This window comes from Capra hircus, unplaced genomic scaffold (genome assembly GCF_001704415.2).
Source record: "Capra hircus breed San Clemente unplaced genomic scaffold, ASM170441v1, whole genome shotgun sequence".
Lineage (NCBI taxonomy): Eukaryota > Metazoa > Chordata > Mammalia > Artiodactyla > Bovidae > Capra > Capra hircus.
The window spans coordinates 1,062-23,870 of NW_017189962.1; the positions used below are offsets into that span (position 1 = coordinate 1,062).

Sequence of the window (22,809 nt, forward strand, 5' to 3'; positions counted from 1 at the left end):
GAGGCCGAAAGAGAGAGGCCACAGAGGAGCTATGAGGAGGGGGACACGGGGCCCATCCAGGGAAGACCAGCTCAGACCCCGAGCCACACGACAGGCGACGGGGCGCCTGGCACGCAGTGACCGCTGCCCCGTGTGGCGTGATCAGCTGGACTCCAGGGCCTCCGCTTGGGTTCGAGGCCCCGGGGCCCAGACTGGGCGGGCGCAGTTGGCTGCGTGCCCGGGATGGGGAAGACGGGCCGTGATGCCCACAGACAGTCTTCTCCAGGCCCTGCAGGCTGGGCCCAGCCCCCAGGGTCCCTCCTGCTGGAGACCGGGTCCTCGGAGAGAGCATCACACCACCTGCAAACCCGACCTGCGCTTTAACGAGCTCCCCCGGGGCCCCACTCCCCGGGGAGGCTGGGGGGCGGGGGTGCCTCATTCTGAGGTCTTCTTGAGGACCTGAGGGGTCTCCCCGGGAGGTCTTGGTGGTCCCAGCCCCCAGGCCCGCCCGACCGCCCACAGGCTTAGGAGCCGCTGAGCCTGGGGCCCCGCAGGGAGGGCTGGGACGGGCGGCAGGGAGGGAGCCGGCCCCGGGGAGCCCGAGCACCACCCCGCCGCGCGCAGTTTGCCGGCTGCGAGCGGAACAGGCGGGCGGACCGCGGGCTCCGGGCAGAGCCGGGTCCTTGTCCCGCGGGTGGGCGGCCGGCATGGAGCCCAGCCACCTCCCTTTGTGTGCCCAGCGCGGGCGTGCCGGGCGGCGGGGCGCTGCCTCCTGATGCGGCCGGCGGGCGACAGCATGACCCCGAGCCTCCTCTCCCTGCTGTCGCGGGACCTGTCCACGCTCTGGCTGCTCCTGAAGACCCGCACAGGTGGGCTGGCCGAGGGCGTGCGGGAGGGCGGGGGCCCCGGGGCCTGGACGAGGGACCTGCTCCGGAGCCCAGCCCGGCGGCGAGCTTGCAGGGGGCCTCCTGGGCGGGCGGGCTGGCCGGCCCCCTCCCCACCTGTCCCCGCCCTCTCCCCCATCCTGAGCAGCGCCTGCCGGGCACCAGGGCGCAGCCTCGCTCAGCCTGGAAGCTCCTTTGTTCCGCTCCCAGGGACGTTGGGGGTGGGGGTCTCCCTGCCAGCAGGGGCAGGACCAGCAGGGCCAGGCAGGGGGGTGCCGCAGGGGGCGGTCTGCAGCTGGCGCCCCCGTACCTGCCCGGCCCCGGGAGAGTCGCGCCTGTGGTGACCGAGAACAAAGAGGTGGCCCTGGGCGGAGGCGCCTGGGTTTCCTGGTCACGTTTCCAGGGATGGAAGGTGCTCCTTCTGGAGCGCTCTGTTGTGGGCTCATCTTCCAGTGGGTATTTCTGCTGAGGATTGAGGAGTAATTCGTTAAATAGGTCTTTTGTAAATTGTAACGAATTAGCCACACCCTCGCCTTCCGTGTCTGAAGTTTCCAGTTTCATAAAGAGGAGACTGCGTGTGTGAACCTACCGGTGGATGAGGCTCAGAGGGTGACTGCTTGGGGGGGCCGGGGCGGAAACCTCAGTCATCACACTTACACCCAGATCACAGGGCTCGTCCTGGGGGGACAGCGTGGACGGGGGTGTCTCGCTCGCCCGGGGGGGCAGCGTGGACGGGGGCGTCGCGCTCATCCGGGGGGCAGCGTGCGGCACCGATGCCGAGGCTGGAATCCCAGAATGGGGGCGTCGCGCTCGTCCCAGGGGGGGCAGCGTGGACGGGGGCGTCGCGCTCGTCCGGGGAGCAGCGTGCGGTGTCAGGGTGCCGAGGCTGGAATCCCGGAAGGCAAGCTTCTCGGGCTCAGGGCTTTGTGGTCTGCCCCCATCCCGGGGCAGCGAGCTCCCTGCCAGCTGCTGGGTCCTCCCTTGCGCCCTCGTGGATTCACTGTGGGGGACCCAACGGCTGGAGGGCTTCGCCCCAGCCTCTGGAAACGTCTGTTTTCCTACCGGAGAAAGTGTCCGTCCTCTTCCCAGAGGCGCTGGCACCTGTGCTGGGAGCCCCCTCCCTCGATGAGGCCCTGGACCCGCTGGCCCGGCGGCCCTTCCCTGCCGTGCGCCCGATGCCGACCCGTACTCACGCCTGCGGTCTGCGGTCTGCGGTCTGCGGTCTGCGGACGGGTCACCCCGCTTCCCTCCCGCTGCTGCTCTCCTCTGCGTGTTCTCTCGGTCTCTCCACGCCTTTCTCACCTGTCTCTGTCATTCCCGTCTCCGGTGTGTGCTGGCCCAGGGGCTCGGGCCGGTGGGCGTGAGTTTAGGTGGTGGCCTCTACTCATCAGGCAGGTGCCACAGGCCCGGGCGCCTGGAGAAGGACGGAACGTTTGGGCTAGGACCAAGCCTCAGGCCCAGGGTGGAGGCGGGCGTTCGGCCGCTGGAGGGGCAGCGAGAGCCCAGGAGAGGGGCCTGGCTCGTGCGGCCCGACGGGCTCTGCCCGCTGTGACTGTGACCGGGGGTCCCTGCGTGTGGTGCCCTGCCTGGCGGGCCAGCTGGGCTCAGGAGCTGCACCCGAGGGCTGGGCAGGAGCGGGGTCCCCAGGAGGAGCCGCGTTTGTTGGTGATGAAAGGTCCGCAGAGACCTGGCACCCAGACTCCGTGTGGACCCCACGCCCGAGGCCCCCAGGCCGCCCTGGGCCTCCCTCCCCTGTGTGCCTGGCCTACCGCCGCCCCGCTCCTCGCTGGGCGGTCACATGCCTGGCGGGTGTGTGTGAACCACCCCGTCCATCCCACCCAGGCTGGGCACTCAGTGCCGTATGTTTACACTGGCCCATCGTGGCCACCAAGCCTCCTTCTGGGGCCCGCCCCACCCCCAGGTCTGGACCTGCTTCATCAGGACCCCTCCCCAGGAGGCCTCGCCGGGGAGGCTTCCCTTGGAGCTCTGCAAAGAGGGCCTGCCCCCCGCTCATGTCCCCTCTGGGCTGCGGCCGGGCGGGCGGGACCAGCCCCCGACACGCTCCCTCGGAGCCCTGGCACCGCATGGCTGGAGCTCCCAAAGCCTCTCTGGCCACCATCGCTCTCGCTATCTGTCCGTGAGAATAAGTTCAGAGCTGGATGTCCTGCTTCACCCAAAGATGCATGTTTCCCTGAAGTGTGGCCAGCAGGCCCCCGGCCCTTCAAGGCTCCCCTGCGTCTGTCCCTCACGTCGGCTCCCCCGACGCCTCGCCGGCCTCTCAGCCACACGCAGCGTCTTCAGGGCCCGCAGCCTGCTTCCCAGTCACTTGGGGCACTGACGTTCGAATCCTCGTTGGTCTCTGCCCTTCGGTTTTCAAACCTGCACGTGCTTGCCCTTCCCTGAGGACAAGTTTGGTCGAGCACCTTCTCATATGGGGCCTTTTATTTTAAAATACGTGAGGATTCACTTTCTGAGATCAGGAAATCGGGAGACTGTTGGTGCCCTGAGTTAATGATGCTTCGTACGTGATGGGAACTGTTTGTGCCTAATCCAGGGACAAGTAACTCCTTAAAAATGCCCGGGCTGGGCTGTGAGAGCATACTCAGCCCCGGTGGCTGTAGGCCTCCAGCATCCCGGAGGGCTAACCCCAGAGCCACAGGTCAGACCACAGGTCGCCACGGAGACGTCGCTCTTGCTGGACCGGACACTTGGGGAGCTGACCTGGCCCACCCTGGCTGAGGGCCAGGCCAGAGCTGTTCGAAGCCCCAGGCACACTCCTCCCTGCCTTCCTGGGGGGTGGGGGGTCCTGGTGAGCTGGGACTCCCACCCGAGTGAGCAGGTGGAAGCCCCACGGACCCTCCACCTTGGACTCTGAAAGGGCATCGCGGATGTATTTTGACAGAAAACAAACGGAAGCCTTGGGTGTGGACGTTCAACCTGATGTAAACAAGGAAGCGAATCAGCTCGTGATGGACTTAGTGGACTTCGAAGCCTAGGGCCTCTGGCCAGCTTTGGACCCCTTCTCAGGAGCCCTGCTCAGCCTCCTGACTCCTCGCGGCAAGGTGCAAGGTCACCGGCGAGGCAGGAGCCGGCCCCCGAAGCTGAACGCCAGGCCCCTTTGACCCTGGCCACCACCACCTGGGGTGGGTTTCCAGGGTTACAGGGTTCACTCTGCGTCCCGCCAGCCCCGCCCCGTATGTGTTCCCTGCCCCGAGTGGGGCAGCAAACGCAGGTACTCAGAGGCCCTTCCCGAAGACAGGACGGGCCAGAGGCTGCCCACGACGCGTTACGAAATCCTCGTCCTAAAGAGAGAGTCAGTTTGCCAAAGGAAGGAAGTTTGCTGCCGGAGTCTGATTGTGTTAAGATGAAGCGGTGTAAAGATGAAAGAGTGGCCCCCCCCACCCCCCACCGACTCTCTGATGCTGCCCAGACCAAGCGGAACTGGGGGGACGGCTCTGTGGGCAGAGATTCCAGTGCAGGACGGGGGGTCCTTCCCCTTTGTCCTTGTGTACAGCTGAGCTGGGTCTCCAGACGGCTGAGCCGTGAGCTCAGCAAGGGGCCATTCCCACTGTCCCCTGACCGGGCAGCGGGCTCTGTGGCCCGGGGCCCTGAGCACCCCCTCCCGCCCCAGGTGCCCGGCCCCTCCCAACCTCCCCCCTGCACCCCTCCTGCCTCAAAGGGCCCTGTGACGGGTCACAGCCTGGAGTTTCCATGCACGTTTGGGCCACAGGAAGGCTGGGCTCGGTGGTTAACTGAGGCTCTGTGCAGACACAGAGTGGGTCTGTGGAGGAGCCGGGTGGCCCCTGACCCTGACCCTGACCCTGAGCTAGTGGGCGGGGCAACCCCACTTCCCGTCCCAGACCACAGAAGGGGCAGGCGGGCAGCTCACTTCCTTCTCAGCCAGCCTCGGCCCCTCGAGTGCAGGTTAAAGAAGTGAGTGTCTCCCCCCAGCACCCACCGTCCACGGGGGGCCACGTGACACACACCGCGGGCCTCGAGGTGGCTGGAAACTGCTTGGGGATTCTCCGCTCTCTCCGGGGCAGCCAGCGGCCACCGAACGTGGAGGAGTCGTGTCTGTTTGTCTGAATGGACCGTGCAGGCCACCCTGCTTTGAAACCTGAACTGCTGCCCAGGGGAACGTCTCCGTGACATGCTTGTCCTGGGCAGCGGAAGCTGGCCTCGAGGAGCCCAGGGTCCATGCTCGACAGACAGTGTGGGCAGCGTGAAACCTGGCCTCCCAGCCTCCTCGCAGCTGCGTGTCTCACACCCGACGCGTGTTCCAAACAAACGCAATGTAACGGCCGTGATCCACCACGTCTGGAATTAGAAACACTTCACGTTCTCTTGGCACAATCATTTCCAGCTGTTTTTCTCCCACAGAAGAAGCAGAGCTGAGAGGTTTCCGTGCACAGGGAGGTCTGCGTCGCCCCGAGCTGCCGTGGGCCGACTGCCAGAGCCCTGGCCCTGAGTGCGATGGGCGTGAACCCCCGCTCAGTCCCAGACCCGGAGTGCTGCCCGCTCTGTGGGCCCAGCGGGCCAGGGGCGTGGCCCCACCCCCTCCTCGTCTGCACCAAGCAGACTCACAGGGCAGCCGGTGTGGCGGCGGCAGGTCCACAGACAACAGCCGGGTTCTGGGACTTGCCGTGCGTCTAACACAGCACCTGCTCCCGCGTGCCTGACTGCGGGATGGAGGCTCGGCCACGCGGAGGGCGGAGGGCGTTTCGCTCCCTCCGTGGAGCTCTCTCCCAGGCCTCAGTGGCCCAAATCTCCAGCCTGTGAGGGGCCTGTGTCTTAATCCGGGTATAGACTTAAGCCATTTGCCAGTGACCAGCATGAGTCGTGAGTGCCTGTAGAGTAATCTCCAGGACACCCAGGCCTTCAGACACCAAACACGGGATGTCAGTCCTGCGGTAGCAGCCAGGAAGCGCTAAGATGCAGGTCCTGTGGGCCCAGCACCCTGGCCCCGCCCACCGACGCCCCAGCACCTCACAGGCCCCTGTCCGTGTCTGTGTTCCCAGGAGTCTTGCTAATCCTTTGTTTCTGGCCAATGCCTCCAGGCTGTGGCTGGGGCGCTGCCGGCCCTGGTCTAGGACTTGCAGGCGTTGGCGTCAGGCTGTGGACGGGCTCGGAGCCCTGCTCAGGGTCAGTGTCTGGCAGGGGTGAGGCGCCAGGTGTGTGTGTCTGGACCCACTGTGGTGGCCAGGTTTCCATTCTGACCAGCGAGTCCTTGTGTAGACAGCAGGCGAGGGCCCCGGGGATGGCCTAGGCCACTTCCAGGACATGGCTGTGCGCTTGCAGACCAAAGCAGCCGGCTCCCTGAGCAGCTGTCCCGGGGCCGTCCTCAGCCCCGGCGCTGCTCTGCACCCCCGGCCTCCCTTCTGCCTGCCCGCCCCTCTCTGTCCCTGCGTCCCCCTGTCCATCCCTGCGCCTTTCTGCGTGCCTCTGACACACATCACACGTTAAATACTCATGACTCACTCCGCACACAGCTCTCTGTGCGCTGAGAAACAAGGGTTTCTATGCAGGAAAGCGGAGCCCCCTTGTGGGGCCCGCGAGCGCTGGTCCCCTCGAGGTCCGCGGTGGGGCTGATCCAGCCGAGGCGCGGGGGGCGGTCCCCGGTGACTGCGTGTCCGTCTGCTCTGCCCTCCCGCAGATGAGATCATGCACCACGACATCAGCCCGCTCTGTGCCGCCGACATCCGGGACCAGCTGCAGAAGCGCTTCGCTTACCTGTCAGGTGAGTGCCCAGGCCCGGCGGGGCGGGGCGCGGCCCAGGGGCGGGGCTCGGGGGCGTGGGCGGAGCTAAGGGGCGTGGGGACGTGGGCGGGGCGGGGGCGGGGCTCGGGGGCGGGACTGGGTATGGTGGGCGGGCATGGGGCATGGGTGGGGCTAGGCGCAGGGGGCGGGACTCGGGGGTGGGCGTGGGTGGGGGATGGGGCTACGGGGGGCGGGGCGGGGGCGGAGGGGGCGGGGCGGGGCGGGGTGGGGGTGGGATAGGGGCGGGGCTCTGTGATCCTGCGGGCGGGGCGGGGCGGGGGCGGGGCGGGGGCGGGGCGGGGGCGGGGCGGGGCGCAGGGGCGCTGGGGCTCCGTGGCCCCGCGGTGGGATCTGGGGCCATCCGCCCCTGAGGCCCCAGGGATGCCAAGGCCCCAGGGATGCCGACTGCTGCCCTGCCCTCTCCCCAGGCGGGCGGGGCCAGGACGGCAGCCCGGTCATCACCTTTCCCGACTACCCGGCTTTCAGCGACGTCCCGGACCAGGACTTCCAGAATGTCATGACCTACCTCACCAGCATCCCCAGGTGCGTGAGGGCCCCGATCCCTCATCCGAGGGGTGCAGAGACTCCTCCACGCCCAGGAGGCCAGGGGCGGATGCAGCGCTGCCCCGTGCCCCGCCTTGGACGGGTGAGGTGTGGACCTCCTGCTCCAGCCAACCCGCTGGGCCGCAGGGAGTGGCCTGGCGGCTGATGTTTCTCTTTTTCAAAGTGCCCGAGGGGGAGATGAGTGCAGGGCAGGCTTGCCCCGAGGGTGCGGTCAGCATGCCCCCTCGGCCAGCTTCCGGGTCACATCGTGATGAGCTGGTCTAATCTTGGAGGCTGGCCGAACAGCAGGTGTGACTGCCAGGACCTGGTCAGCGTTGGCGCCTCACCGCGCAGCGTGGGTGGGGGTGTTAGGATGGAAGAGCCCTTCCGCAGGCCGTGGGTGGTGAGGGTCACTTGGCAGAAGGACCTAGAGGGCACCACGGGGTGGGGTGGGGGTCTGTGGACGCCGTCCCCTCTTTCTGTGGACCCGACTTGCTGGGCCAGGCTCTGAGCAGCCAAGCTGAGGTGGGTGGTCCAGCCACTGTCCTGGGAGTGACCGGTCTTCCTTAGGGCCCTTGGCCAAGCCGTGAGGGACTTCATGGAGGCCAGCTGTCCTGCCTCTCATTTATCGTCACCCTTGGATTTCCAGGCAGGAAGGCAGGTGTTGCTCCTGTCCCATGGACGAGGGCCCTGGACCTCAGGGTGACGTTGCTTGAGTGGGTTCAAGGGTCTGGGGAGGGCAGGAGGTGGGGCTGCCCGTGTGGAGTGGCGCCGCGCGGTGTTTGGGGTGGGGGCCCGGGACGGTGACCTGGCTCTTGGCTTCCCAGCAGGGGGACATGGAAAAGCCACCCGGCCCTGGGGGTGGGACGCCGGGGACAGGCCAGTAAGAGGAAGAGCAGCTACACTGGTTTCAGGGAGCCCAGGATTTTAACAGGGAGACGGCTGGCTGTGGGCTGCTGACCGTGGGCCCCAGTGGTCTCGCTGGTTCTCCAGAGGGTGGGCTTCTGGCCAGCTCGGCAAGCTCCCCTCCGTGATGTCTCCAGGGGTGGACGCTCCGTGTCCAGGAGGAGCGTGGCCCTCAGCCCCCTGTGACGCCACTCCTGTGCTCCCCCGGGGACCCTCGTCCCCTGTGGCTTGTCCCCCACCATTGCCTGTGAACCCCAGGTCCGTCCCAGGGTGGGCGGTGGAGCTCACAGCGCAGTGAGGCCCGTGTGGACGCTGTCTAGGGAGGGTCTGAGCCCCTGTTCTCAGTCCTTCACCTGGGAGCCAAGCGTGGTGCTGCCTGCCCCGGGTGGAGATGTCGCCCATGCCCGTGTTGGGTCCCTGCGTGGAGCCAGCCAAGCGCCCGCTCCTCCTCCCTGGGCCGTCGGCGGGGGAGTCAGAGACTTAGCAGGTGTCTGCGAAGGCGGGTGGGCTGTGTGCTCCTCCTGGGGCTGGAGAGCCCTGGCCGCCGTGTTGCAACCCCGTCCCCTGGCCGTCCGCCTCGCGCCCCCGTGCAGGGGCGTGCGGCCTGGAGTCCTGAGCCGGAAGTGGCCACAAGCTGTCTCTGGCTCCCCAGCCCCGGCCGAGGCGGTGGTGGGCCCTAGACTGCACACCCGGCGGGCCGCCATCTGCGGTGGTCTCTCCGCGCTGGCTGAGCCAGGGGCCATGGGGGCTTCTGTGACCTCCCACTGCCCCTAAGATGGTTCTCTGGGGCGACCTTCCCTGCCTTTGCGGGAATCTCAGGTTTCAGGTCACTCCCAGGTGTGGAAAGGGCAGAGGTCCCTTTCTTTCTGGCGGGGCAGAGGTGAGCCTTCTCTGGGCACAGCAGGCCAACCCCCCACCTTCTTGGTTTCCCCTCCCTGGGTTACCACCCTCGCGGGTGCTGCTGACCCTCAGGCCTCCTGGCCTCGGGGCCCTTGCTCTCGCGCCCTCGGCCTGGGTGGCTTCTTCTCGAGTGCAGGCCCCCTCCTGTGGGGGGCTTTCCGTTACACCCCCCTACCCCCAGGCCCCAGTCCACCGGCGGCCCAGCTTCACGGGCTCACCCGGGCTGTCCCCGTTCACCGGCACTCGGAGTTGGTCTGTGTCTGCCCCGCACGCAGTTCAGACAGCGGCTCCTCGGTGGGAGTCTGCTATTCAGACAGGCTTCATTGACAAGAGTGAGGTCAGCTTAGGCCTGGGGGCGGGCCCCCGCCCGTCCCTCACCGCGGCACCCCTGCCGCCCCTTCGCCCTTTCAGGCGGACTGGCACCTTTGTCTCTCCCCCTTTTAAGGAGTTCTCACCCCAGCGGGGCGGAGCCTCCCACCCCTCACCTCCAGGGTTGTCCGCGCGGTCCTTGCGAGCCCGGCACATGCTTCCCGTTGAAGCTGAGGAGGGGCCATGTGTGACTGTGCCCCTGGGGGCCTGTGGTGTGTGGACGTGCGTGCGGCCCAGGCCCGCGGCTCCGTGTCTAGGCGGACGTGTGGTCGTGATGGTCACGCACGTTCCGCTCGCAGTCCCTTCTTCAGGGTGCAGGGTGTAGCGGGGATCTGCTGGACCCGTTGCCCTTCACCCGGAGTGAAACCCCACGTTGGGACCGACTGGTCTTTCCTCAGCTGCGTGAAGGGCCAGCGGGGGAGGGGCTGCCTGAAAGGCCGTCCAGCAGGCGGGGGTCTGGGGGGCCCACCCGCCGAGCCCTGCCCCCGACCTGCCCTCCACCTGCCCCCCAGTGCTTTCGGGGCGGTTCCTGGGGCGTGGTGGGGATAGGCCCTGAGTGAGGGAAGCCGAAGTGCTGCCACCTGTCAGCTCACACGCAGCTGCGTTTCTGGAAGGTTCGGTGCACGTTTAAAGGTGGGGAGACACTCGGTGTCCCCCTGTAAAGCAGAGGGACGCTGCCCGCGGCGCCTCCCATGTGTGGGACCCGGGGTGGGGTGGGCTGCCACCTGGTGGCCACGGCCGGTACTGCGGTCCCGAGTCTTCTAAACCAGGGAGTCCGGAGGCTGGGGAGGGGGCGCCTTTAGAAACCCCAGGCGGCACCGACTCCAGGCAGGCCGGGGGCGATCTGCGACCAGACGGGCCCTACAGTCCACGCAGGTCCAGTGGACGAGCCCCCGGCTTCCCAGACGCGGACCCGACGCTCACCAAACAAGCTTCCCTTGGTCCTCTGCTCCTAGCTCTGCCATCTCACGCGGGGTCGGCACAGCCAGCTCAGGCCACTGTGTCTGGCTCACGGTCGCAGGTCATTCTGAAACTCTTGGCTGCCGGGCAGGCCTCACCCGGACACAGCAGACACACCAGAACAGAAAACCTGTTCCTGGTCTCCTGGAAACGCCCCTCCCCCCTCTCTCCCTCCTTGCGGCAAAAGCTGGCCTCCTCCCAGTGAAGGTGGTCACCGGAGGCCTCCCTGTGGGCACAGGTGCACACCCGTGCACACACAGGCACACACGTGCACACTTACATGTAGGGTCACAGAAGGACCCACTTAGCCGCCCTGCAGGATCCCTGGGGGCCCCCAGTACCTGCCCACCACGTTTGGAAGATAACATCGGAGGGTCACCTTCCTGCTCACCTGCTGCCCCTCCCCAGCCTGGGGACCACAGGCCTGGGTCCCAGATGACTTGAGGCCAGTAAGGATGCGGACTTTCTGCGGACCCAGCTCAGATCACCCCACTGCTGGAGACAGAGGAGCCTCGCCCAGGTGGTTTTCATGATGGGCCACGTTCACCCCGAGGAGAGGCGCACGCATACAGGTCACCCCCACACAGGCATAAGTGTGCTCGCCACACGTGTGTGCACACGGGTACAGGGGTGCATGCACGCACCACACGTGTGTACACACAGGCGAACATGTCCTCACCACACGTGCACGGATAGAGGTGTACACACGCTCACCACGTGTGTACACACGGGTACAGGGGTGCATGCACGCACCACACGTGTGTACACAGGCGAACATGTCCGCACCACACGTGTGCACACATAGGTACGTGTGTGTATGTGCTCACCACAGGTACACACGGGTGTGTGTGCACTCACCGCACACGTGCACACGCAGGCATGCATCCCACACCACACACACGCATGCTCACACACGCATAGGAGTGAGTGTTTACTGCACACCTGTGCGTGCACCCCACACGCGAGCATGCAGACCGCACTCGTGCACCCGTGTCCCCACACGCAGTTTCTGTGGGCTGCATGACAGAAATGCAGGGCACCTGCGGAAGGAGCAGGGTTTGAGTGCTGCTCTTAAGCTCCAGCCCCGTGCTCGGGCCCCGCCTCATGCAGAGTCATGCAGCCAGGCTGCTCCCAACCCCATGTGCCCGCTGGGCCGCCCCGTAGAGCTCGCTAAGCTGTATATCGTCCGGCCTTCGGCCCCTGGCAGCACCTCGCTACTTGCTCTGGCTGTGACGTCCACATGAATTTTCGGTTGACTGTTGCACATAAAGACAGAAAACGTGTGAACGTGTCCTGAACACCCCAGACATCTGTAGACAGGCAGCAGCTCTCACCCTCCCCACAGGAGCCCACAGGGAGCGTCCGGCCGCGCCCCTGTGCTCATCTCCTGAAACCAGACTGCACACACGTGCCTGGCCCCTTCCTGCCGACGGCCCGCGGCGGGCGCCCTGCCTGTCCTTCCGCAGCTGCCGCTGGTGTGGATGGACCGGGCAGTGAGCCTCAGCCAGGGCCGCCCTCGGCTTCCTGCCATCTGGTGGGTGGGGAGCTCTGCTGTAGCTGCCCTCAGGCCCTCGGGCTCACGAAAGAAGCAAGTGAAGACCGTTCTCACTGCCGTCCGCGGCCGGCCCCAGCCCGTTGGCCCGTGTGTCTGAAGCTCAGGGTCCCCTCCCCACAGGGCAGCCTCTCCCCACGGGTTCTGTCTCTCCGTCCTCCCAGTCTCATTCTCCTGGGGAGCCTGAGGCCACCCGTCTCAGACTGCTTGCTTGCTTGTCATCTTTTTTTCTGTCACTGCCATCCAGTGTCATTTAATTTGAAAAATTAAAGTTAAATAACATAAAAGTTCAGTTCCCGGCCTGGGCTGGCTGTCCTTCCGTTCCCAGGGGCCTGGGGCTGCCGTATCGGGCAGTTCAGCGTGGGCTGTCCCCACCCGGGGGATGTGCAGCTGTGATGTGCTGGTGTCCAGCTCAGGGCGGCCGGCCCTGCCCTTCACCCGCGGGAGGAGGACAAGACCCAGCCGGAGGAGGGGGCTCGCCCTGCGCCGCCCTGAGGGGTGTGGGGAGCCCCTCCCTGGGGAGCCCAGGCTGACCGACCAGCATGTGCACACAGTGAGGCTGTGGACCCCCAGGCTGCCTCGGCTGGGGTTCCAGCTCCGGGAGGAGGGAGGTGCCTGAGCAGCTTCAGCGAGGACCTCGGCCGGGCCCAGGACCCACTCGGAGGGTGCAGGCGGATGGGCCAGCCCCGACCTAGAGCCTGAGCGCAAAACAGGTACCACGGATCCCGGAGGGTCCTCACGGGAGTCTGGCTTCCCGAGGGGCACCGGGCTTACGCCCTCGGGGGAGCGGTCACTCCGGTTCCAGAGCGGTGGCCCAGAGTGTGTGTGTTTCATGTGATTACGGAATCTATGTGCTCGGTGGGGCTTCTCCCCTAGCTGGCGGCTCAGATGGTAAAGAATCTGCCTGCAGCGCAGGAGGCCTGGGTTTGATCCCTGGGTGGGGAAGACCCCGTGGAGCAGGAAATGGCCACCCACCCCGGCAGTCGAGCCTGGAGACGCCCGTGGACGGGGGAGCCTGGCGGGCTGCAGTCCCTGGGCTCGCAGAGTTGGACACGGCTGAGCACGGAGCAGGGTGCCCGCTGGGCCGTGGGGGGTCGTGGCCATCTGTGTGCCCAGGACGCCTGCCCCGTCCTGCTGTGCCCGGCGTGCGAATGGCCCTGGCGGCCGTGGAGCCTGAGGGCGGGTGCAGCGCTGTCAGTGCGTGGGGAGCTTTGTGGAAGGTCTGAGGCTTTCCTTGCTGTCGAGCTCTGGCAAGCTGACCAGCGGGAGGGGACCCTGCTGCAGGAGCCGTGCCTAACAGGGCAGCTTTGAGTTGGGAGGACGGAGGAGCGGCGGCCGGAATCAGGGCTGGGCCTGAGCGCTGTGGCCCTGCCCCGTGGCCCCGCGCCCAGACCCGGCAGGCGAGCACAGGCCCAGTGCGTGGGCCCAGCCATGTCTCTGTGACGTTCACAGCCTCCCAGACCCTGTCCAAAGGTGGGATGGAGAGAGAGACGGGCAAAGCAGTGTGGTCAGGGGAGGGGGGCCTGCGAGTGGGCCTCACCCACCCCAAACCCCACCCTGCCTAGCAACATCCCCTCCTCATCCACTCCCTCCCCCACCTGCCCCCTGCCACCTGGCCTGGCCCCATCCCCTCCCCACCCCGGGCTGACCCCGCCCCCAGGGCCCATCTGCTCCTCCAGGGCCCCTCTGGGAGGCCAGAGCTTCCCTCCCACGGGCCCTGGGGACCCACTTCCCCGACGCCTGTCCGCACCTGCCAGGCCTGATCTGGGACAGACGCCAGCCTGCCCACATCTCCTGTCAGCCCCTCCTGAAAGGGCCCGCTAGGCCCCCCAGCCCCGCTGCTGGGCTTGCTTCCCCGCCCCAGCGCCAGGCAGAGTGGGCCCAGTCCACGTGGCCCCGGGTCAGGGCCCACCGTGAGCCCTGTGGTTGGGGATGAGGCCAGGCGGGGACCAGAGGCTCCGAGGCTCCGCCCGACCCTGCCCCGTGATGCGTCAGGAGTGAGAACAGGGCCCGGAGCTGGGCAGGGAGATGCAGGGACCTCAGGCCTGGTCTCGAGGCCGCCCTCGGGCTGCTCAGCCGCAAGGGTCAGAGCAGAGCTGGCCATGCCCAGGCCCCCTGAGGAGTTAGCAGGCCTGGGGTGCTGGAGAGGACTCCCGTGCACGCGTGGCTCCCAGAACCAGAGTCTGCGAGACCGCTCTGCCTGTTGGACTGTTTGGGCCAAAAGTGGCTCATCAGCCTTACTCGGCGGCCCCTTCTGGCAGCCGTCAGGAGGCTGCAGGTTGCATCTGGGTGTGCGCACGCCCGCGTGTGCCTGGGTCCGGGGGCTCGTCTGTGCGGCTGCAGCTTCCTGGTTTTTTGCTCCAGTTTCCTTGTCCGCCGCCTTCAGCACAGTCCACCCCAGGCCTGGTGCACAGGGACCTTGGGGGACCCGGCTTTGCCATGACCAAGCATGGGCCGCCCACCCTCTCCCCTGGCCGTGTGAGGTCACAGACGGGCCCTCCTGTGCGCACAGGGTGGTGGATGGGCCCCGGGGGCTGGGCCCAGGCTCCTGGGGGCGGGATGTAGCCTGGCTCTGGGGCTGCAGTTCTGGGGGTGGAAGGGGCTGTGGGGGGGCCCCTGGTCCTCACGTGAGGCGCCTCCTGCTGTGTCTGGCGGTGGAGCCGTGGTGGAGACGAGACGGGGCTGGGAGAGCCCACTCGTGGCGTCGAGCCGGGTCCTGGGGTGGGGCCTCTTTGCCATCTGCTTCTGGGGCTGGGCTCCCTGAAGGGGAGGACCCTGCCTGGCCGCACAGTCCCAGGTGGGCGGGATGGAGGGGCTGCTTTACCTTGCAGGGTGGACGCAGCCTGGGGGGTCTGGACGGGGAGCCAGACCATGGGCGTCCCGGCTGTGCTCACCAGCTGTGTGACTCTAGGCAAATGATTTGTCTGTCTGAGCCTCCGTCCGTGACTCCGGCTGCCTCTGGGTCATTACGAGGGTTGACAGAGGCATAGTCTAAGCTTCAGTGCCGGGCCTGTGGGTGGGAGGGGCCCGTCCCTTGGGCCGCCCCACCAGCCCCTGCTGGGCAGTGGCCAGGTGACCACAGAGCTCGACTCTGTGTGTCTCCTAAACCAGGAACATGAGCTGCCTGCTCAACACCTGCCGGCCTACAGGCCCGCCCTCAGGGGCAAGTTTCCGTGAATCCCATGCGTTCCTTACTTCCACCTGAAACGGCTGTTCTCCAAGGCGCCTTCGCCGCTCCGCTGCGTCTGTTGCTGGTGCCGTTCATGGTGCTGGTGTGTGCGTTGCAGGCGCAACAGGAGGCTTTGATGTCAGAGTTTCTACCATCTGGCATTCAAACGCACAGAGCGAGTTAAAGACCCCAAGGGACTGGGCGGTGGTTGGTGGCTGAGATGTGTGAGTGAGGCAGGCGGTGAGTGGAGGCTCGGGGCCGTGTCCTCCCGCCCGTGGCCAGGCAGCCCGCCCTGCCTGTTTCTAAACAGAACAGGCCGTCAGCACAGGGGCTGCAGAGGAGACATTGCGGGCCCAGGAGGAGCGGGGCCGCAGGGCGGCTAGTCAGAAGGGGGGGCCCTGCAGACACAGGCTGTGCAGAAGTGGCATGTGCTGCTCGCCAGGGGACAGCCTGTGAGTCCCCCCAGAGGAGAGGGGCCACTGGGGGATGGGCAGTCTCAGCAGAGGACCCTAACCCACACAGGAGTGCGTACCTGCACAGAGGTGCACACACCTACACAGGCGTGCCTGCTCCCGTACAGGCGTGCACACACCCTCACAGGCGTGCCTGCTCCCGTACAGGCGTGCACACACACCCTCACAGGCGTGCCTGCTGCCGTACAGGCGTGCACGTACCCTCACAGGCGTGCCTGCTGCTGTACAGGAGTGCACGCACCCTCACAGGCGTGCCTGCTGCTGTACAGGGCCGTGGCACGTACCCTCACAGGCGTGCCTGCTGCGGCGTGTACAGGCGTGCACGTACACAGCCGCTCACAGGGGTGCCTGCTGCTGTACAGGCGTGCATGTACCCTCATAGGCGTGCCTGCTCCCGTACAGGCGTGCACACACCCTCACAGGCGTGCCTGCTGCTGTACAGGAGTGCACACACCCTCACAGGCGTGCCTGCTCCCGTACAGGCGTGCACGTACCCTCACAGGCATGCTTCCTCCTGTACAGGCGTGCACGTACCCTCACAGGTGTGCACGTACCCTCACAGGTGTGCACGTACCCTCACAGGGGTGCCTGCTGCTGTACAGGCGTGCACACACCCTCACAGGCGTGCCTGCTCCCGTACAGGCGTGCACACACCCTCACAGGCGTGCCTGCTGCTGTACAGGCGTGCACACACCCTCACAGGCGTGCCTGCTGCTGTACAGGCGTGCACGTACCCTCACAGGCGTGCCTGCTCCTGTACAGGCGTGCACACACCCTCACAGGCGTGCCTGCTCCTGTACAGGCGTGCATGTACCCACACAGGCGTGCCTGCTCCTGTACAGGCGTGCACGTACCCTCACAGGCGTGCATGTACCCTCACAGGCGTGCATGTACCCTCACAAGCGTGCATGTACCCTCACAAGCGTGCCTGCTCCTGTACAGGCGTGCACGTACCCTCACAGGCGTGCAGGCACATGTGTGCATACCCACACAGGTGTGACCATGTCTCTGTCCCTGCTCTGAAATCGGGGAGGGTCTGGGCTGTTTCAGCTCTCACCGTGTTACATAACGTTTGCAGCAGGCAGAGTACTGCCAGGGCACGTAATTTATTCGTATGCCATGTGTTTCTGGTTTTCATTTAAACGCGGCTGTGGCAGATATGTGCAGACACTCGGCAATCAGCGCTCCAGTTGGAGCCTGGGCCTGCGCTCTCAGTCCTTCACGGGATTGGCTGGCGGGCGCTGCTGCCCACGCCGGCTGGCAGGGCTGGGGGCGGGTCGTCCCGCAGAAGTGCCGCCGGGTCGGCCGTGACTCAGGCGCGTCGGGCTGAGCGGGACGGGCTGTCGTTCCCGGCCTCAGCATCTCTCTCACGGATGCTGCCGCCACGAGAAGCCACCTCTCGCCTCCCGCTCCATTGGATGCTCGCAAGCCACCGGGCGCCGCAGGGGGCTCTCCCCAAGCTGCGGCCGTGCCATCAGCCTCGACAGTGAGTGTAGACCGTGGATGAACCCAGGGGACCAGAGGCTGGGGCTGACGTGACACCCGGGCCGCAGGCTCCCTGTCACAGGCTCACTGGCGAGTCCACGTCGGGGGAAGCTGCTGGGCTCCGAGTGGAGCAGCTGGGCTCCGAGACGGAGGGGCCTGGCCCGCCTCTCTGCCCTGCGAGCTGGTTGGTGTCAGGGCGGGAAGTAACGCAGCGCCAATCTGTCCACCGCGGTCGGAGCGAGCCCCGTGAGGGAGGTGCCTGGTGAGCTCGGGGCAGTGCCACAGGCGGCTCTGTCCTCCCCTGGCCGCGGTGCTGGGCGGAGCAGCAGCGGTGTGAGGGTCTCGGGCGGCCGTTCACCCCGAGCTCTTCCCGGAGACGCGCCACAGCCATGGCTGGACCTCTGGGTGCATGCTGACCGCGCCCTCTCGTTTCAGCCTGCAGGACGCTGGCATCGGGTTCATCCTGGTTATAGACCGCAGGCAGGACAGATGGACCTCGGTCAAGGCATCCATCCTGAGAATAGCGGTAAGTGTCAGTGTTGTTGGCGGGCCAGCGACCCCCATGCCTTCTCCGGGCGGGGGACATGGCCTTTCCTGCCCAGTGGCGCTTTGGGTCCTGGCTGGGGCTGCATTGGGTGCCAGCTGGGGCTGGGCAGGGCCAGCACACACCTCCCTGGGCTCCTCGAGCGGCTCGGGCACGTGTGTGTGTGCACGTGTGCATGCGTGTCCAAGTGTGTGTGTGTGCGTGTGTGTGCATGTACTTGTGTGCAGCTGTTGTGTGCAACTAGTCTCACATGGGTTAGCTCCCAGGGGCCCTGTTATAACTTGAAAACAGTGTCACCTGCTGGTTTGTGTCTGACGCTGAGCGTGTGAGCGCTTGAGTGAGCTACGGGGCGGTCGTTCTTGAGGGTGATGAGTGTGTCGCAGGGCACCTTCAGGCTATGGGTATGGGGTTATGTCGACCAGCTTTTCCTGTGTTGTTTTATCCTTCCAAATGGGCTGTTTCTTCTTCAGTCTCATGACCAGGTCAGATTTTCAGCAGTCATCCTGTCCTTGGTGGCCCTTGTGGCCACATGGAGACCCTCCAGTCTGCAGACCGTGGCCGCCTTTCAGGGTGGCAGAGCGGCTGCCCTGCGGCGCTGGGCGCTGTTTTTAGCCGCGGGATAGCTGGAGAGGGCGGTGCAGTCAGCAGAGAGCCCGGTCTTATTTTTGGTGCTGGCTTCCACCCCCACTCAAGCTGGGTAGAGAAGTGGGGAGTGCCTCTCCCTGCAGAGGATGGAAAGTGTGCTTGTCTGCGGCAGGGCGGCCCGGAGCGCCTGTGCTGGGGTCTCCGGCCGGACGCTGCCCTCTCCCGACCCCATGGGGTGACCCGCCCCCAGGCCCTTGTTCTGCGTCCTGCGCTGGCCCCTTTGAGGCTGCTGGACTGGGGTCTGGGGTCGGGAGATCTGACTCCTCCCAGTGCTCGGGCCCCGCCCCGAGGCTCACTGCTGGAGGTCCTGGTGCTCACCTGTCCCAGGTGCCGGCCCAGCCTTCCCCTCTTGACATGTCGTCTCCCTCCCCCCACCGCCGTCCCCGCCCCCAGCCCCCACCACCGGCACACACCCTCCATGTTGTCCCTTACCTGAACCTGGTCTAAACGCTCGGGAGTGTTTCAGAAGAGTACAGTGCAGTGTATAGACGGTCCCCTGCGCTCTCCCCTGCCTGTGAGTCCTCAGAAGCTCCCGGGGCACTGTGTGCCACCACCAGCCGAGAGCCAGTGTGCCCTTTTCCTCCCTTTAAGTCTTAACGTGGATTTGCACACGGGTGTCACCTGCCCGGCCAGCTTAAGGACTGAACTGTAGGAGTCAGTGGGTCAGGTGACAGAGGACTTCCTAGAGGTGATTCTGGAATCAGCAAGTCAGTCCCAGGCTGGATGGCAGTGAGGTGAATCTCCAGCTGAGTGTGCTGCTGCTGAGAGGCTACACGGTCAGACTAACATTCTCAGGTCTAGTGATTGCCCAGGCCTCTTCTTGAGTGTCTCACTGGTGTGCATCTCAGACGTGCACTGGTGTGCAGGGCCATCAGTCAGCCGCTTCTTAGGGGGATGGGCATCCAGACCTCACGTCCATGCCATTCCCTGCCCCTGGGGTGCCCTCCCCTGAGGGCGGGTGGCTGCCACTGTGCCTTCCGCAGCCCCCAGCGCCCCCCAGAGCAGCTCTCGCTCAGGCCCGGCCTGGCCTCCCCTCCCGGCGGGGCACCCTCCCTCTCTGCACACCGCGGTCCCCTGAGGTCAGGGCCAGCCCCGTCCATCTTCGTGTAGCCGACAACCCATCCTGGGCCCTGGGCGCGACAGGAGCCTTGTAAATACCTCTCCAGCTAATCAGCCACTCCAGGTTAGTTAGCAAGGCTGATCAAAGGCAGGACTGTTTGCTAAGAAACAGACAAATCACTTTTTAATAACAGTCCCTGAGGTCCCCAGCAAGCCAGCAGGATGGCCCGGGGCAGACCGGCCATCGGCTGCACTCTCCCGCGACTGAGTGGGAACGTGGTCATCTTCACCGAGCTGATAACCAGGCGAACTTCTGAAGAGAGCTGGTGCATTTTTAAAGCTTTGTTTTGTGAGACTCATAACTGAGTTTTGCACTGATTCTGACGGCAGTAAAAACGTAGGTTTCTTTTTATAAGCCTTACAGTTCCCCAGTACTGCTTTGGAAACCCCAGAAGAGAGCATTTTCCAGCAAAATTGTCAGAAATTCTCTTTGAACTCCAGTGCTTTTTCTTATAAGAATTTACTGATCGAAGTCATGCCAGAAGTCCTGTTTATGTTTTCAGCACATTTACTGAGACACTGATGTGTGCCTGGTGTGGCGGGTGGTGCTGCGGAAACACGGGGAAGCAAGAGCCCTGTAGACAAGCAGGCTGCAGGCGGCTGACCCTGTGACCAGGCGCCGGGCCTGGCGGGGCGGCCACGGGGGCGGGGACACTGCAGGCCCCACCCTGCTGCTCCCAGGACGCCTGTCCCCCCTCACCCCGAGCCAGCCTCAGGTCCGTCTCCTCCCTGGCTCCGCGGGGCGTGGGCAGAGGTGGGGCGCTGACGCCATCTCCCGCCTTAGACCTGTCCGGACCGCCAGCCCCATCGGCCTGTGCTTCATCCAAGGGGGTCGGGGGAGAGACCGCCTGGCATCTGCTGGGACCCCCTGGGCCGGAGCCCGCGAGGGGACCCCTGCAGGTTCTGGGGCTCCAGCCTGGACGGCCTCACTGTGCTGCCGGCGGCCAACTTCGGCCGCTCGAGTGAGCCTCGGCGCTTACGCAACCGCTGAAATTCGGGGCTGTTTTAAGCCGCCTTATGCGCTATCTCGTGAGCTGCACGTTCTCTCCTTCGGGGCGCTCTTTCTCCTTGTTTGGATGCCTTCAGCTCGGCTTGGAAAGGAAACCAAGATTGGAGGGTCCACAGGCCAGCGTCCCTAAGCTCAGACCTGCCGTGTCCCAACCGGAGGGGCAGAGCCCACTGGAGCTCTGAGCGGGGCCTGCTCCGGGGGCTGACACGGGGCCACCGTGGTCCTGCCCACGGCCGCCCCAGTAGGGGCTGCTCCGGGGGCTGACACGGGATCCACGCCGGTCCTGCTCCACCAGTGCGCCCAGCGGTGGCTGCTCCAGGGCTGACACGGGGGCCACATGCGGTCCTGCCCTCCAGGGCTGTGACTGGGAACTGCGAGGCCAGAGGTGCCTGGGGCCGCAGGAGGGGGGTCACAGGAGGGGGGCCGGCAGGCAGGAGGTCAGTGTGGCCAGGCTGGGAGGCACGGCTCGGGGTCGTGGGGGGTGACCAGCGGGGTGTCCTGGCGTGCAGAGCCTCCGGGGGAGGAAGAGGAGGGCCCGGGGGGAGGTGGGGTTCGGGGGCCTCCCAGGTGGAGCAGAGCATCACTGAGCAGACGTCCGGCCCCTGCGTGAGTGTTGGGGCTGAGGCCCGGGGCAGGGGCCAGGACCCCCGCCAAGCCCTGGCAAGGGGAGCTCGCGCTTGGACGTAGGGGTCTGAGCAGGAGGGGGCAGCAAGGTCCAGCCTGAAGAGACGTCTTGTTTGGAGCCCGGACGATGCGGCTGTGCCCCTGGGGAGATGTGGAGGCTGCAGGGAGTCGGGCCCCTGAGATGGTGGGAGGGCAGCCCCTGGGGCATGGGCTTCAGGGACACACTGGCTGGGCCCTCAGATACGGGGCCCACCCCAGGCCTCTGTGACGCCCCTGACGTGCCAGCGGGGGCCTGGGCGAGGAGGCCAGAGAGGGCGTGTGAGTGAGCCACATCGGGCGGCCCAGGGGTTGGGGCCCCCGCGGGCCGTGCTCAGGACCCGAGGTGTGTGGGCAGGTGGGGGTTGTCTCTGGATGTCCTGGGCAGGAGGCCGTCCTGACTGTGGACGGCTCAGGAGGGTCCCAGCGCTTCCACGTGGGAGAGCGGGGCAGCATCAGGTCCGGGCGAGACAGGAGAGGAGCCGCAGGACGCTGGCCGTGTCTGTGCCCGGGGGCACTGCCCGCCTGCCCTGCGCTGGGGGCGGCCCCGTGGCCTCTCCTCACTTCCCTCTCACGAGAGGGGCTTGCTCTCAGACAGAGGCCAGTGGACTGGGCACCGGGCCTGGGCTGACCAAGCAGCCGTCACAGCCTCGGCCTGGGGCTGGGCTTTGAATGCTGTGGGCGGTGGGGAGCTCGGCCCGGCCTGGCGAGGATGGCGCACCGTTCTCCGCCAAACTGCCCCCCCCCCACCTCCATTGCCGACGGGAGCCCAGGGTGCAGACGGCAACTCATCCGGGGCCAGATGCCTCGCACACACAGCTCACGTGCACGTGCGAGTCAGATCACGCCCGTGTGTGAGCCCCGGCCCCGGGTGTGAGCGCCCGCCCCGGGTGTGAGCCCCCTTGGCCGCCGGTGTGTGAGGGCCTGCCCCGGGTGTGAGCGCCGGCCCCGGGTGTGAGCGCCTGCCCCGTGTGTGAGGGCCTGCCCCGGGTGTGAGCGCCGGCCCCGGGTGTGAGCCCCTGCCCCGGGTGTGAGCGCCCTGGGCCCGCCGGTGTGTGAGGGCCCTGCCCCGGGTATGAGCGCCCTGCGGCCCGGGTGTGAGCGCCGGCCCCGGGTGTGAGCCCCTGCCCCGGGTGTGAGCCCCTGCCCCGGGTGTGAGCGCCGGCCCCGGGTGTGAGGGCCTGCCCCGGGTGTGAGCGCGCCGGGGGCGCCCGGGTGTGAGCCCCTGCCCCGGGTGTGAGCGCCGGCCCCGGGTGTGAGCCCCTGCCCCGGGTGTGAGCGCCGGCCCCGGGTGTGAGCCCCTGCCCCGGGTGTGAGCCCGGCCCCGGGTGTGAGGGCCTGCCCCGGGTGTGAGCGCCGGCCCCGGGTGTGAGCGCCTGCCCCGGGTGTGAGCCCCTGCCCCGGGTGTGAGCCCCTGCCCCGGGTGTGAGCGCCGGCCCCGGGTGTGAGGGCCTGCCCCGGGTGTGAGCGCCGGCCCCGGGTGTGAGGGCCTGCCCCGGGTGTGAGGGCCTGCCCCAGGTGTGAGCCCCTGCCCCGGGTGTGAGGGCCTGCCCCGGGTGTGAGCCCCTGCCCCGGGTGTGAGCGCCTGCCCCGGGTGTGAGCCCCTGCCCCGGGTGTGAGCCCCTGCCCCGGGTGTGAGCCCCGGCCCCGGGTATGAGCGCCTGCCCCGGGTGTGAGCCCCTGCCCCGGGTGTGAGCCCCTGCCCTGGTGTGAGCTTGCCTCTCCTCCTCTCTCTGTCGTGTGTGTGTGATGCCCTGGTTTCTGGGTGTGAGCGCCTGCCCCAGGTGTGAGCTCGCCTCTCCTCCTTTCTCTGTGGTGTGTGTGTGCGTCTGTCTTCGCTCCCCCACGCCCTGGT

The 22,809-nt window shown here is 66.7% G+C and overlaps 1 protein-coding gene across 2 annotated transcripts in view; it reads left to right on the forward strand.

Annotated features, from left to right (window-relative positions):
• Positions 1–613: 613 nt before the first annotated feature.
• MCF2L (MCF.2 cell line derived transforming sequence like) overlaps positions 614–22,809 on the forward strand; it is a 47,887-nt gene continuing 25,691 nt past the window's right edge. Inside the window, exons 1-4 of one of the 2 annotated variants that reach the window (XM_018044979.1) lie at positions 614–848; positions 6,517–6,600; positions 7,049–7,163; positions 17,413–17,503. In XM_018044979.1, the coding sequence (XP_017900468.1) occupies positions 755–848; positions 6,517–6,600; positions 7,049–7,163; positions 17,413–17,503 (384 nt within the window). In that variant the 5' untranslated portion in view covers positions 614–754. The remainder of the gene's footprint in view (positions 849–6,516; positions 6,601–7,048; positions 7,164–17,412; positions 17,504–22,809) is intronic. The other variant, XM_018044982.1, reaches the window with a different exon arrangement.